Source organism: Benincasa hispida, chromosome 5, assembly GCF_027475165.1.
Source record: "Benincasa hispida cultivar pf3 chromosome 5, pf3_genome.v1.1, whole genome shotgun sequence".
Classification (NCBI taxonomy): Eukaryota; Viridiplantae; Streptophyta; class Magnoliopsida; order Cucurbitales; family Cucurbitaceae; genus Benincasa; species Benincasa hispida.
In genome coordinates this window covers 22839405-22855538 of record NC_143482.1, presented here as the reverse complement: position 1 = coordinate 22855538, position 16134 = coordinate 22839405, and the positions used below count along the sequence as shown (strand labels likewise).

Here is a 16134-nt window from a genome sequence, read left to right as displayed (position 1 = left end):
CATAGAAATGTGTCCATTGATAATGGAAGTAGTAGTTTGCAACAATTGTTACTGTCACATCCTTACATTCATTTGTTTTCACAAATAGCGACAAGGAAGTAGAACAACCATATATCATCAATTTGTCATTTTTACATTAGGGACAATTGAAAAATTGCCAAAAATAGTTCAAATAAAGGAGGATTAAAGATATTTAGGATGCTTTTTATTTTTTGAAGACTAATAAGGAATGACTGTTTTGTCCTTCAAAGTGAAAACCCTCATCATTATTTTTTAAAAGTCTCATCTTTAATTCTTTCTATAGAATTTGCGTTTGCTTAGTTTTTTCTCAACATTTTTTTCACCATTTTTTTTTTTGCAACTTATATAGTAAATTTTCTTTTGGATATTTTTAAATATAAAAAATATTTATACTTTATAGTAAAAAGTTTCAAAAGCATAAGTACTTTTGGAACTTTTTGTTATAAAGTGTAAACATTTTTGAAATTTTTCTATTTATAAGAGTTTCCCTTTTTCTTTTTCATATTTGTTACAGATTTTAGGTTTTCTTATTTATTATCTTTTCTCTCTCTTTTTAAATTTTATTATTTTGAGCTTTCTAACTTATTTTCATTCTAATGTTTTTTTTAATCTTTTACATTTTTTGTAATTTACAATAGTGATTTTTTTTCCCTCATACCTTGATGCTAGAAACATTCTATTCAACTTGAATTTTTTCTCAAGTCTTCTCATTACAAGAAAATTACAGCAATTAAACATGTTGGAATTTTTCTCACATCTTCTCATGCTAAAAAAATTCTATCAATCAATTATTTACGTTCTAGAGTTTCCTCCATTGTTTGATGAGCCTACCTATACTACTAAGACCAAAGATATATTTCTCATACCTTCTTGTGCAAAAAAAATTCATCGGTAAGAAAGTGCGAGAAAATTGCATAAAATCGAAATTTGAGATGTTGGAGTTTATTCGACTATGGCTATGTTCTTGATTGAAGACTATCCTAATAGGGGAGAGTTTATTCGACTCTTTGACTCAAAAATCATCGATATCTAAAGGGACAATTACAAATATAACAATTACACTCAAAATATTTGCAGAAATAATACAATGTAAAAAAATTTGCAGATATAGCAAAATTTAAATTTGGCATTCAAATCTCTCAGTGATGGATCATATCACTAGTAGGGGTCTATCGTCAATGATATGTTTTGCTATATTTGTAATTGTTTAAAAATGTTGTTATACACTTCATTACTATCAATGTGCTACTCAATGCAATTACCTTGTTTCCCATGTTACCTTGATTCTTCTTTTTTTTTTTTTTTTTTTTTTTTTTTTTTTTTTTATTAAATCTAAGCAGCCTCACTAATTCATACTAGACACTCTCGACGACCATATTATTAATTCTCAAAATAAGATAGATTTTTAGCTAATACAGAATATTGTTAGTACCAACCGTGAATGGAATTTTGTGATTGACTTGAGATTTTATTTTATTTTATTTTTTAAAGATTATTATTATTCAAATTTTTAGTCTAGAAATGTTAAAGAACTTCACGATAAAAAACAATTCTAAGTGTCATTTAAAAAAAAGATTAAGAATGTCTTCATATTTAGTCTATATATATATGAACTTGAAAAGCTTTCTCAATTGCCATCCGACATACTAATAACTACGAGATTTGTGGTTCAAATCTCCCTATCCCAATTGTTGTACTTAAAAAAAAAATTTTAAAAAAAACTTTCTCAAAATTTGCATTTTAACCTTGATGGAATTTGTTAAATGTTAGATAAAATTATATTACCATATAAAGACTAAAAGAATCTTAAACAACTTAACAACTGAACCTAGACCATGTTTACTTCCTAATAAACATAATCAATCAATCGTAATATGAAAAGTGGAGCTATTTAAATATGTTCTTAGATGACTAGTTAACAACATTATGTGAACTATGAATAATAAAAAAGATCTATTACGATTGTAAAGATTTGATTACAGAGTAGTAAACATGGATCAAATAATCATAAACGTTAATAAAAACCAAAAAATAGAACCCGCATCATGACTAAAAATTAAGAGTAATGTATGCATTTTTTTCTCTTGAGATGAGAGTCCAAATCTCTATACTCTACCCCTGTAAATATAATAACAATAAATCTTGTAGATGATCTACACACTCTCTTCCAAAATATAAAAAACATTTCCATTTATAAAACGCAAGAACATAGCCATAGATGTGGCATCTTTCAAACCAATAGCCTCCTTACTTTCTACTTCTTTCCATTGATTGACTTGGCGTACATGTGGTTGTCTCTCCTTTTATTAAAACCATTCTCAAAATTGTACACAAATAACTTATCAAACATGAATGGAATTTAGAATCTTCAACCAAGCTAAGCTAGCTAATTGCCTCATGGCGAGAGTTCTTAAGGGGAGATATTTCCATACTAGGGAGTTCTTGAAGGTGAAGGTGGGTCATAATCCTTCTCATATTTGGAGAAGCATCGTGTGGAGGAGAGTCCTATTTGCAAAGGGTGTGAGATGGTGTGCAAAAAATAGTAGCGACATTTCGATTGAGAATGACCTGTGGGTTTTCAAATGAATGAGTTATAACAGGGCCAAAAATGAGTTTCCCCCCTCTTTAGAGAGGTCCTAAAATAAAAGTCTGATTAGAAAGATGTTTCTTCCCATGATGTTACTGATATTCTCTCCATTCCTATCAATCGAAAGAAGATTGAGGATGAGATGTTCTAGGGCTTTGATAAAAAAAAAAGGATCTTTTAAATCAAGAATACTTATAATTTGAGGATCAAGTTGAAATTCAAAATTGTCCCTTCATCTAGTGTGGTGCCAACTTAAAAAATTATGGATATGGGAGCAAGACTGTTTCCTTCCATCTTGTGTTGGCTCATTTGATGTTGACAGGGGTAGGTGGTCATTTCTTGAGTGCCCGACTCTATTTTGCTTAGGATCAAGATAAACTCCAAACTTTCAAATCGGATGGATGGTTTTGGATCAAATCCCTTTGAGCTCTCCTTTGGTGCACCCATTTTTCTCTATGTGGATGCCATCGACAGTTTGAAGTTGGAAGTTGAACGTGGATGCATCTTGGTCATTGATGAGTAGAAGAGGCAGGCTTGGTTGGTTGGCTCGTGATCACGAAGGTCATGCAATTTTGGGAGGTTACAGGTTCACCTAGAGTTGTGGTAGTATTGGTTCTTGGTAACAAAAGAACTATTGGAGAGTTTATGTGCAATTAAGTAGGAGTGGTCGCATAACAACTGCCCTTGAAGTGGAATCTAATGGGTTGGGCATTAAGTTTCTAGGTAGGGCACTAAGGCAGATATTGGAATCTTTCATTGAGAAGATTCTTTTTGTTGGAAACACAGTTATGTGGCTCATTTTTGTCACAATCCTCTGTAGAAAACAAAGCTACTTATGCGATCATTGCAACTTTGACCTTCTCTCAATGTTGCTCTCTTGCTCTCTGATCTGAAAGACTTTTTTCCTTCTTCCAGATAGTGTTACTCCCTCAACAACTGTGTGTTTTTGTCCGTTGGTCATAAGTTCTGTTTTGTCCAAGGGAAAAAAATGAATGGGACTGCCATTTCGTGGTCTTCATTCCTCGTAAATTACACATTCAGTGCAGTACTGAATATTCATCTGAAATTTAAAACATTCTAATTCTAATGATTAAAAAGTAACTTTTACATTTATCCACTTTCTAAGAAAATTTCCCACTGCATCTATTGAAGAACTGTAGCAGAATTCAGATGTGAATCCTAAAATCCAATTAGAACAGCATATTCAAAAGGAAGGGTTGTCCCTTTTGTCCTTAAAAATAATAATAAAATAAAAACAAAAACTATCTAACATAAAACTCTGGAAAGGCAAATTGGCCTCTTTTCCACCGTCACAATAATTGGGAAACTCTGAGCACCAGCAGGCAGGATCAAGGATAACAGCTTTACAATCAAAATTAGCCAAAATATGTAAATAATCTCTGGTAAATAATAATGTATTTACAGAATTTCGACCTAGTTCTTAGTCGAGATAAAAAAGCGTAACAATTTTCCGGAGATTTTTTGCCTCTTGACATGTTTCCATGAGCAACCTACTATCATGAAATGCAAAGCAAATGACTTGCTGTACATGCGAAATGATGTCCATATTACATAACCTGCAACTTTCAACAAACCCATTAGTATCGGAACGATCTAAAAACCTAAACCAAAAAGTCTATCCATGATCATAATTTCATTTAAACTTTTTTGAAAACTACTAATCAAACACAAAATTCAACTATATATCTAGGACTTTGACCTTTTTATTTCATGTTTAATAGGATAAGTATGAGAATTTAGAAAAATTGAATAGGCCTAAGATTTATTGGACAATTGAAAGTTAGGGATTTATGAGATGTTTCAGGTACTTATTAGACACAAAATTGAAGCTTTAATGACCACACCTATTTGATAATAACTTAAAATTTAACTTGAATTTTATTTTATATATATTCTTTTAAAAAATCACAATAAGTAGCGGATCGAATATCTAGATATGAGTATAAACATAATGATAATATCCGAACTCATGTATTTACTATTTAGGCAAAAAGTCGAGGGAGTTCAAGACAGACTTCAAATATCACTGGAACACAAAAAGGATAGCTGTTCTCTATATTATCTACTAAACAGGTCCTCATACAGGTGTCTTAAGTTTACTTTAGCATTAATGGTTAAAATTGTTTCTACGATCCCTTTACTTCCAACCACTGTGGACCTGGGTTGTTAAACTTTTAGACAAATTTCCCAATTTAACGAAAGTCCCAGATAGCCTTCCTCCATTGTGAGACATCCAACACAACATAGGTGAGGAGGCAAACCTTACGGTTGATCGGGTTCAAAAGATTCATGCTGAGGTCCTTGAGCATTTGATGGCGGCAAACTCTAAGTACAAAGAGCAAGCTGATATCCATCGCTGCAAATCATCTTTTAATCCTAGTGATCTGGTGATGGTCCTTATATTAAGAACCGTTTAGCTGCTGGATCTTATTCCAAACTCTCCAACAAGAAATACAGGGCATTCACTATTCTGGAAAGATTTGGGGACAATGCATATTGAGTGAACCTTCCTACATCTATGAACATTAGCACTACCTTCAATGTGCCTGACATTTTCCCCTATTTTGCACTGGACGGCTCATCTTTCTGTTTAAACTCATGGACGAGTTTCTTTTGGATGGGGAGGAATTGATGTTAGGGTAATTTTAGGGATTTTAGAATGTTATTGTTTGTAATGGTTTGGGTTCAGTTTTCTTTCAGTTTGGTTAGTTGTACTTAACCTCCTTGGTTGCATGCCTCTTTGTTGTATTTTCCCTATAAAAGGCCTCGGCTTCTGTAAATAAAGGGCAGACTGTTACATACATTTCATATTAAGTTTTCTCCAGCAAAGTTTCCTACCTTACTCGCTTTAGCCTTTGATACATTTTAACAACTCTATTATGGCTCCCATTGGATTGTTAATGAAATTCCTGTAAAATAAGGGGAATTGTAGGAGAATTAGGACGTAACGCCAATCTTTATAGAATAAGAAATCATTCCTCACGGTGTACCCAAGTGGATATTGCCCTCCCATGCGCAAAGCCTCTTGAATCTCACATATGTCTCTGTCCTGGTCAACTTGAGTGGAAAAAAACAGTAGTATTTCTCCCCTCCACAAAGCAAAACATACCCAACTCCATGGCTACCGGAAGGCGAGAAAGGGCGTCTGCAGCAGTATTTTCTAGCCCCTTCTTATATCAATAACGAAATCATATCCTAACAACTTTCCCATTTCTGGTACGCCGCCAAAACTCGTTCTAATAAAAACTTGAGACTTTGCTAATCAATTGGAATAGTAAATTGCCCTCCAAGTAGACAGGGACGCCATTTTTGGATTGCTAAAACAATAGCAATCAATTCTCTTTCGTAAACAGACTTATTCCTATCAATAGCAATCAATTCTCTTTCTTAAACAGCCTTACTCCTAAGCTTACGAAGTTTAACCCATATGTAGGCTTCCCCATCTTTTCAATCGGGTTATCTCACTATCTTCAATGACTTGGGCCATCTTCATCTTTCTTTTTGAGGACCCCACCTCAAACATCCTCATCTCTGTTCGAATCTCCTCTTTGAGCTCACTTACAAACTTGCTCTCCAAGACAGGGTCGAAGATGTTCTTCAGCGGTCCTGAGAGTTGCTCAAATCGCTGATGACATTCCCTCACGGCTCACTATACCTTCTTGGACCGAAACTAAGAATTGCGCTCACCTATCCTCATCCTTCGTCAGTAATAATCGCAGCAACAACTTATATTAATATCCGCCCAACTTACATTGAAGCACGTGCATCCTCCCGCTGATGCCATTTAAGGACTTCTCCCTCCAAACAGAGCAAGATGACATTGGGTTTATCTTTGTCGCTTAGCCGATTTACCATAGAATACCTCTCAAGTCTGTGCAACCAATCCGTGAGGATCATTATCTTCTGCTCCCTTGAAAATTGAGACCTCAAGTTCCTGTAACCTCATTTGAATAGAAGTACTTCTTGCGACCCAATGCCCGCTACTTCCCTTGTATGTTCCTCCTCTTCCACCATCCGTTGTTTTCCTTTATCGGTTAGCGTTCTCTCAATGGACTCAAAACTTCCACTTCCCTCAACCATTCCTCCTTTTCTTGACCACGCTTCCAACCCTACGTTTGTGCTAACTCATCTTTCACCTGGGCCAACTCCATCGCAATGGTCTCAACACCCTATTGTATTTCAGCAAATTGACCAACTTGCAACAATGCATACTGTTCCTCTAACGCAGCCACACTGGATTCCATCTTTCCACTGGTAGTTCTAATACCAAAATGATAGTACTCGAAATTATGTATTTACTATTTGGCTAATGTATTTACTATTTAGGCAAAAAGCCAAGGGAGTTCAAGATCTCCCCCTTCTCCTCTACGCTCTAAAGAAATACAAACAAATATGCCAAAAGATGAAAATTACCTCCCCCTCCCTGCCTCCAGAAAAGCTCTCGAACTTTTACTAACTAACCAAATCCCCCATGGACCCCACACAACCATACAGATTCACTCCGACATAAAACTTTTTATTTTGCACGTATTACATCATTCTCCTCTCCCTTTCTCTCTCTTGCATTCCTCTGAGTGTACACTTAAGTAATCCAGAACTACTAAAGGTATGTCAAAGTCAAATTTGATTAATCAGTATTAATCATTGATTAACCAGTTCTTTTTCTTTACCAATAAACTATTATTAAAAATTGTTGTGTAATTATACTTTCACTATGTTGAGTTCTAATCCACATTATTGTCAAATAAGAAAATAGCTACATGCATACCTGCTAGCTTCTATTAAAGATAGATGATCGTTGTGGGGCTTCTCTATCACATTCTTAACCTACAAATTCCAAGATAATCAAAATAGATAAAGAATTTAATAAAGACTTATCCAATTGAATTTGTCAACAATAAAATTAGATCACCTAAGCAGCAATAAACAACAAATTGTGTAAATAATTGTTGACCAAAGGGACATTTACAATTCATTGTCTATTGTATTAACAAGCAGATAACTTACATTTTAGAGAATCAAAAGTTGGAGAATATTTAGAAATGGTGTTTAAAACTATTTTCTAATTCTAAAAGCACACCGTAAACTCTTAACAGAATAACTTATGATATTTTCAGGCGCATAGGAACCAATTTTGATTTTCAATTTTTTTGTTAGGAATCCAAGTCAGTAGCACCTGGAAAACACCAAAACAGTACACAAACACAAAACAGAACAAGAACAAACATTGTTCTATTGAAATATCTTCGATAAAGGCCCTTGATCAGAGCCAAGAACACAACAGCAAATATGATAAAGAGTCAGATCACCTGTGATTTTACAAGAGTTGAGAGCTTTTCCTAATAACTGCACTCAGCAAAAGTTTTCACAAAAGACTCCTACTGCACTATTACCCTCAACACAATAACATTCCTCCCTCCCGTACAGTCTCCTCACATCCGACCTCCTACTAACCAACTGTCAGATAACACAATTCTATTTACGTCTTTCACAATTTGGGGCCTTACATTTAAATTCTTATAAGAAACCAAAACTTTTTTTATTGCAGCCTACAAATGTTGCTCCAAGTGGTCTTAAATAATGGAAACAAAAGAGTAAACTGAAACAAAACAACATAATTTCTTTCCCAAACTTCCTAAGGGGGTTTGCCCCTGGTTTGAATTGGGTTGGGTGGGCATAAGAAAACACACTCAAGGTTTGGCCCACCATTTATGAAAAATGGTGGGTTTGTTCCAATTGTGTTCTAGCCTCCCTAATTTCCCACCCACCTTTTCCCTTCCCCATGGATTTCCCATTGACTTCTACAGTGCACGTGGTACGTCTCATCATCTCTCTCCCATTTTCAACCTCTTATCTCCCTCACCTTCTCTCATCTCTCTCACCCGTTGGTTCGTCCCTCACCTTCTCTCATCTCCCCCAGCCATCTCGTTCTTCCCTTCTCTTGTCTCCATCAGGCATCTGGGTCTCTCCCTCACGCTACCTATTCTAGTATTTTTTTTTCTTTGCTTGCATCTCCTCTGACGGACTCTCTTTGAGTTTTCTTTCTTTTTCATTAATTTTTGTACGCATCTCCCTAATTTTTGTGTGCATCTCCCCCTATTACTCCTTGTGTTGTTGTTGTATTCCCCCCGGGCGAGGAAATTTGTGGTAGGGGTTGGACCATGTTATTGGAGCTTGGTGGGAAGAGCCAATCGGACTCAACCGTAAGTGTCATTTGAGGGATTGACTTGAAGTAAAAGATTTTAAAATTGGTGTACTGTTTGAAATGGAAGGATTTTATAAAATGTCAAAACTAGTAATTTGAAGTAAAAGTAAAACAAAATTGTATTGAAACGTTTTGAAAATGAACAAAATTTTCAAAATTGTTTTGAAGTTAAAAAAAAAAATTGAAAATCACGATTTGACGATCTTCGCATTTGATCTACAATTTATTCAGTATCATGGCAAAAAAAAAAAAAAAAATTCTAAATAGCCCTAGAATAGAAAACAAATGTACCATAAATTTTTGTATTTGAGTATGAATGAAATTTTTACGTATTTGAATATGGATCAATTTTGGTGTAATGTGACTTATGTTTGCTTTAAATTTCATTTGAAAATGACATACAATAATGTACCATAAATTTTTGGTGTAATTTCTTTGAGGATAATGTAACTTAATGGACCAAAAAAAAGACATGTTAAAGTAATTGAGAGTTGAAAATTTGTGTTCAGAATATGTTAAGTTTTTAAGTAATTGAGTGTCGAAATTTTGTCTTTAGAATAGGTTAAGTTTTTAAGAATTGAACAAGAATATATCAAGTAATTGAGTGTTGAAATTTGTGTTTAGAATATGTTAAGTTTTTAAGAACTGAAAAAAATTATGTTAAGTAATTGAGTGTTGAATATTTCAGGAAAATATGTGAGTAATTCAATACTTGCACAAAAAAGTTAATCTAACAAATACAAAATCCAAGAGAATATCAAAATTGTTTAGAAAAGTTGCACAAGATACAAGAACTCAACTCACACCAAACACATACTTTCCAACCCAACTCAACTTAACTTTGCACCCAGGCTACAAATTTATAAACTCCACAAACAATTTAACTACCAACTTAACTTTGCACTCTAACTACAGATTTATAAACTCCACAAACAATAATTTAACTATCAACTCAACTCTGCACATCAACCGCTCCCTAAGCCATTTTTCAATAACTCAAAACAGTTACTCGACTTAACCAATCAAACAATACACAGATACAAGCTCTAACTCTTAAGTAAAAATATTTTTATAACCATCAAACTTACTTTGGATAATAATTCCTGGCTTTCAGGAGGTTGTTTTTTCAAACTTTGTGGCAAAATGACAGTAAGCAGTTCTGGTTTCTCAGCCCTCAGTGCACCTCTGATAACTGCTGCATTGGTTCCAGATGCTCCTGAAGTGTAGATGTGGTTCTTCTACATACAGAAGATACAAAGCAATATGAATTTTATGTAGTCATCAAACACCAAATAGCCCTCCAATAATGCATCAACATTAAATCACATATTCTACCGTTATAACCATTGCATAGCTAAGAATTTCAATGAGTTCTTGATGCAAGAAACCCATATTTCGTGTTCCAAAGAAACCAATGGCTCTAGGACCTTGTTGTTGAATGGCCAATAACTCCTGCAAATGAAAAGAATAATAATAAAAAAATAAAAAATAAAAAGACAATGTAATTTGGAAGGAGCTGAGCTTCACGCCAAGCGTTATAATCGAGAAATTGTGTGCACTGGCTAACTAAGAGCTGTGAATGAAAGGTTAACAAAAGATTACCCCCAAAAGATTTGTTTCCTTGGGTAAGAATGGGCTTCCGTTTGTTGGAATTTTTGCAAGTTGCCCATTCATGTAGGTAGTTGAGGGCTTAATTTTGTATGTCCTTGTATAAACTTTTATCAAGGAAAGCTTGGTTTCTTACCCCCCAAAAAATAGAGAAATTAGTTTCCTCGGGAAATTGAACCATTTGCAAATGCAGAAGTTATATAGATAAATTTTTGCAGACTCAAAATGCATTAGAAGAAAAATACAGCCCATTTTTATATTTATTTCAAAGATGGCCGAGATAAACATTAGTTCACATACTTACAAATGTTCAAATAGAAACCATGTATTTTTAATAACTTTTAAAATCTGTCTCTGTTATTGGTCTATGGTTAACTTTTCCAAAATAAATTTAGTCTCCACAAAAAATATCTTCAAATTATAATGAGAACCTAATCCAAAGATTTGTTGAAAATACAAGAACTAAATTTGAATTTTTGAAAGTATGTGAACTAAAATAGAATGAGTCCCAAAAAACGAAGATCAACATCATATTTTAACCTTGTTTTGATCTCATAGTTAAATCTAAATTTATTAAAGTAATAATTTTTTTTATTAAGATAATATGATAAAAAGTTTAAATAGAAACATAAGAATCTATTTTTTATTATAAAGAATCTAAATTATTTAGTTCTTTTTTCATATAACAGGAATGGAGGATTCAAACCACAGACCTTTTGGTCATTAAGCTACCATGTAAATTTAATTAGTTTGCAAAATATACATAAATATTATAAGTTTTCAAGTTGAGAGGGCCCTTAGTAAATCCGCACCTACCTCAGCGTGCCTGTGTCCATACATCTTAAGCTCTCTCAAGCCCTCTTTTAGTTTTATAACTATTAACCAATGTGGATAGAACTTATGGGCCATCCATTCAAGAATCAGAAAGCAATCTTATGGACCTTCATCATCAAAGCCTTCTTTTGGCTCAAATGGGATGAACGAAACCGTTGTATCTTTGAAGATAAGATGAAGGAATCCACTCAATTTTTTATCACCTTTTGTATATTTCGCTTTCTTGGTGTAAATTCACTCCTTTATTTTCTGATTATGACCTTACATCTCTCATTTTGCATTCAGTAGCATTATGTAATACCTCACGGCATTTACTGCCCTTTTGTAATTTCATACTATCAACGAAATTATAATTATATGTTTCTCATTTTAAAAAAAAAACCCAATGTGGATAGAACTTTTAACTTTGTCCTTTTTGAGTAAGGATAGGAGTAGGACTTGACTTATTATTAGTTTCATAGGCATTAAAAAGAAAAATAAAAGATTAGATCCCACAACACACCTGTAGATAATCAACATCAGGAACTGGTTTGAACTCAGACACCATAACTGATCCCGATCCTTCCACAATCGATTGGGCTTGGGTTGGAAGTTGAGTGCCTGTCTCATCATTAGACCCAAATCCAAACATCTGTGTTGTATGCTTCTTTCGAGGCATGCTACTATCTCCATCTTTATCTCCTCTTATATGCCCTTGAATCCACTATAATCAGTACATAAAAAAGATCCCCTGATAGTAAATCATTAGTGAAAACCAACTGCCCACAACTGTGGTGATGCAAAAACTCGCTATTTTCATGCCAACATCAAAACAGTCTCAGTACACACATAAACAAACAAACAAACAAATAAATAAATCAATCAATTAGAAGGTTTGAAGAGCATCAAAAGTCAACTGGGAATCAAAATCTGGTCAGTTAACCAAACAAGATAAGAATATCAGCATTTTTTTTTATAAAAGATCGATGATGGCCATTGCATTTAGAAAGATGCAAATATAGGAATGAAGCTGACTAATCTTCATAACTGATCGAGGATAAATCAGTTACAGTCTATAGAAAATACCAAGTTAATCATGTCAACATATGCCCTGAAAAATAAGGATGGGATGCCCAGAAACCCAAAAGAGTAGTTGTTGGGTTGTAGTGAGAGATGGATACATACTATAAGGATGGGATGGGGAGGGTATGATTGTGCTAGTATCTTGTTAGAGAGAGTCCTGTACATGGGAAAGAGGGGAAGTTCTACAATTTTTCCTTGGTTCAGCATCCTTATTGATAAATAAATAATTCCCTAGAGATCACCTGCCATCGATCTATCTATTGATCCAACCTTTCACATACATCTCTCAGTATCTATTCATACAAATTTGCATCGAATTCCATGGCCATAACTAAACTGCTCTGTTAGTAATTTGATAGAAACCAAACAAAACTAGAATAGTATTGGTTATTGAAGTATAAAAGATTAGAGATACAAGATAACCCAAGTATTCAATATACTTGGAACCTTCCCTCTCAAGAGTATACTAAATCAGGCCTAAAACCATCAAAACAATTCCATCCTTTCCTCCTCCCTCAATTTATAACCAAATACCATAATGATCTCTTAAACTAATTACTAATATACTCTTAATATCCTAATAATACCCTTCTAGCATTTTATCATTATCTTACCTCAAACGACTTGGAGCTAAGGCCTTCATTCCTTTTCTATTGCAAATTCATCCATTAAAATTGACTTTATTGCTTCTCAAAATGAATATAAATTTATCTTATGGATGGGTCAGACCACTAAACTGTACAGAAAAACAAATTAAGAACAAATTTATTATAAATACTAACTATTCCATTAATTTATATGACAATTCAATAACAAAATCACCATACATCTAGGTTCCCAAAAAAGCAAAATAACCTGCTCATTTAATTTTCCCAGAGAAACTGAGTCAAAGAGCAACAAACATGGAGACTTCATTTTTATAATCACCTTTAGATAAACAAGAAAATGAGTGTCAAGAACCGTAAACCCTAGTCTATGTCATAAATGATATCCTACTTAAAAGCTTTATGAGCAATAAAAGTACAAAAATCCAACAAAAACAAGTTCAACCAAGTCCCTCAATTGCAATAGTTTATAGAAATTAGAAGAGTATTGTTTGTGTAAATAGAGACAGTCAGAGAGTGGAAAGAGGAATGTATCCCAGTAATATACTTAAATCAATCTAAACATTAACTGAAGACATCGGGAGATGCTCTTCCAAGCTTGGCTAATGGTCAGGCACTCTCTCTTCATCCAACACTAGGCTATTGGAGAAATATTGTCAAGCACAAAGACCTTACTTACACTTGAATGAAAGTGACAGTAAGCTTTGGCTCTTCAACATACTTTTGGAAAGATCTTTTTTCCTTTTTTTTTTTCTCTTTTTTTCCAGAGTTCAACAACACTTGGGGGTGCAGGAATTCAAACCTTTGACCTTTTGGTCATGGCCATATGTCTTAATCAATTAAACTATGCTTAGGTTGACTACTTCTAGAAAGATATTTGGTTGGACAATGTGCCTTCTGCTAAAGCATTTATGAGACTTTATTTACCTAGCCAAAAAATATCATCCACTAAAGGGAGATAGATTTCTTCAAGTAGAAGCTGCAATCTTGGTATAAGAAAAAGCCTCAATGAAGATGAGGTGTCCTTGAAGGGGCCTCCTAACTCATATTTGGGTGATTTCCAACCAAAGAATCTCATCGATCATTGGACTTGGATATGAGATCCAGATGGCAGCTTTAAAGTGAGCTCTCTTTTTATAGATTTGATGAGCAAGGGGAAGAGTGAGAGTTATCTCCCTTCCAATATAATTTGGAAATACAACTACCCGAAGAGAGTCAAAATTTTCTTTTGGGATCTCAGCTCAAAGGTCTAATGCCTCCCTCCCTTCTTGCATAGTTTTTCCGGGATCATGTACCATTCAGAAGAATGATCGAAAAGCACAAGATTACCTTCTTTCAACTGTCCCTTTGCAGGAAATTGATGAAGTTCCTTACATTCTATTTGTAATTAGCACTTGACCATTCCCAAGGGCGCCTATGAATATTGTACACCAACTTTACAATGACTTTATGGTTTAAACCTAAGAAAAATATTTTTCAATTAAAAGATAATCAATGCCTTGCATCATCAAACTTAAAACTATCTGCCCACCTCTAAAAGCTCATGTCTCTAAATTTTTTATTAACAGTTCATGATTGACTGACATCAACAACTAATTCCATTTCTCTCGTCCATACAATCATCTCTTCTCCTCAAGAACTACGTCTCTGCCGGTTATAAATTTCGGGTATAAAGATCCATCCAATAAATCTTTAGGCATTAAATACATAAAAAAGATTCGGTACCTTCAAGTCAATAAAGAACAACAAATCAACAAGCGGAAAACTGCAAGGCTTGAAAAGAAACCTACATAACTCCATGAAGCATTCAGAGCAATTCATTTCAACTAGAGATTTGTAAGTTCAACCAATCCAAATCCCCCAACCCCACAACCCCACAACCCCACAATAACAAAAACAAGAGAAAAGAAGGGAATTAGAAGTTACCAGAGATGTATTGAGAGAAGGGCGGCGCCTAGAAGAAGAAGTGAAAAGTGGGAAATTAGGGTTTGGGGAGAAGAAAGAATTGGAAATGTTAATGTATCTAAGAGAAGGGGAAGAAGGAAGTGGGAAGAAGAGGCAGAGAGATAAAGAAGAAGAAGAAGAAGAAGAAGTCATTCTCTGGACCTCTCTCTTTCTCTCTCTTAAGCTTTAAGCTGAAGAAAAGTTTTTGCGCTTTGCAGCCTTTGCCTTTGTTGCTCTCTCGCTTCTGATTTTCTCCTCTCTCTTTTCTATCTTCATACTTATTATTATTATTATTATTATTCCCAACAACACAACATTTTTTGTTATTGTTTTCTTTTTCTTTCTTTTTTTGGGAATAAATACCCTTTTAGTACTAATCTCTTAGTTTTTTAAAAAATGGCACCTAATATTGTAATTTGAATGATATTATAAAAGTTGATGGGGGATTTTTTTCTTATTACTTCTAGTTTGATGTTGATGTGACAATAATTGTTTTTTTTTCAAGAAAAAATTTAATATTATTATAAATATCATAAAATAGATGTAAATGCTTAGTATCTTAAAAGTCATGTGTTATTTTTCATTTTGGCTATGTGCCTTGTATAATTCGCTTGGTGTCCTGTAAGTCCACATCTTACTTGCCACTTTACCTATAAATTGTGGCATTCGGTGGATCTTAATAGAATGCACATTTGTAAGAAATCCACTTCAAAAAATATTATAATTTTAGTTATTTCATTTTATATTATATTTATTTTTTTATTATTATTATATAAATATATTATTATATTATATTTTCTCTATATCTGTGTTCCCGTCGTACTCCTCAATTTCACAACACATTATTAGCACGAGTTCTGTCGCTGAAGGTAGGTCTTAAAGGTAGGTCGGTTTTTTTTCTTCTTTATTATTATTAATAAATTAAATGTTATTTTGCATATTTAGTACATATTAAATTTCTAATATAAATATAATATTTTGTGATAGTGTTGTCATGACAAACCTAGCAAAATTAAAATTCGCAACCCTTGACATTAATGACAATAATTATTTGTCATGGGTGCTCGGTGCCGAAATTCACTTGGATACTATGAACTTGAGAGAAACAACTAAAGAATGAATACAACATCTAGTCGGACAAAGCAAAAACTATGATTTTTCTTTGTCATCATTTCCACGAGGGATTAAAAATGGAATATCTTACCATAAAAGATCCCCTTATCTTGTGAAAAAAATTGAAAGAAAGT

At 33.7% G+C, this 16134-nt stretch overlaps 1 protein-coding gene across 1 annotated transcript; it reads right to left on the bottom strand.

Annotated features, from left to right (window-relative positions):
* Nucleotides 1–3971: 3971 nt before the first annotated feature.
* Nucleotides 3972–15231, bottom strand: LOC120078074 (uncharacterized). Its single transcript, XM_039032276.2, has 6 exons — nucleotides 14870–15231; nucleotides 11779–11979; nucleotides 10170–10286; nucleotides 9923–10072; nucleotides 7398–7456; nucleotides 3972–4185 (listed from the first exon to the last, which is right to left on the bottom strand). The coding sequence occupies exons 1-6, from the start codon at nucleotides 15038–15040 to the stop codon at nucleotides 4050–4052; spliced, it is 834 nt and encodes a 277-aa protein (XP_038888204.1). The 5' UTR covers nucleotides 15041–15231; the 3' UTR covers nucleotides 3972–4049.
* Nucleotides 15232–16134: the final 903 nt, after the last annotated feature.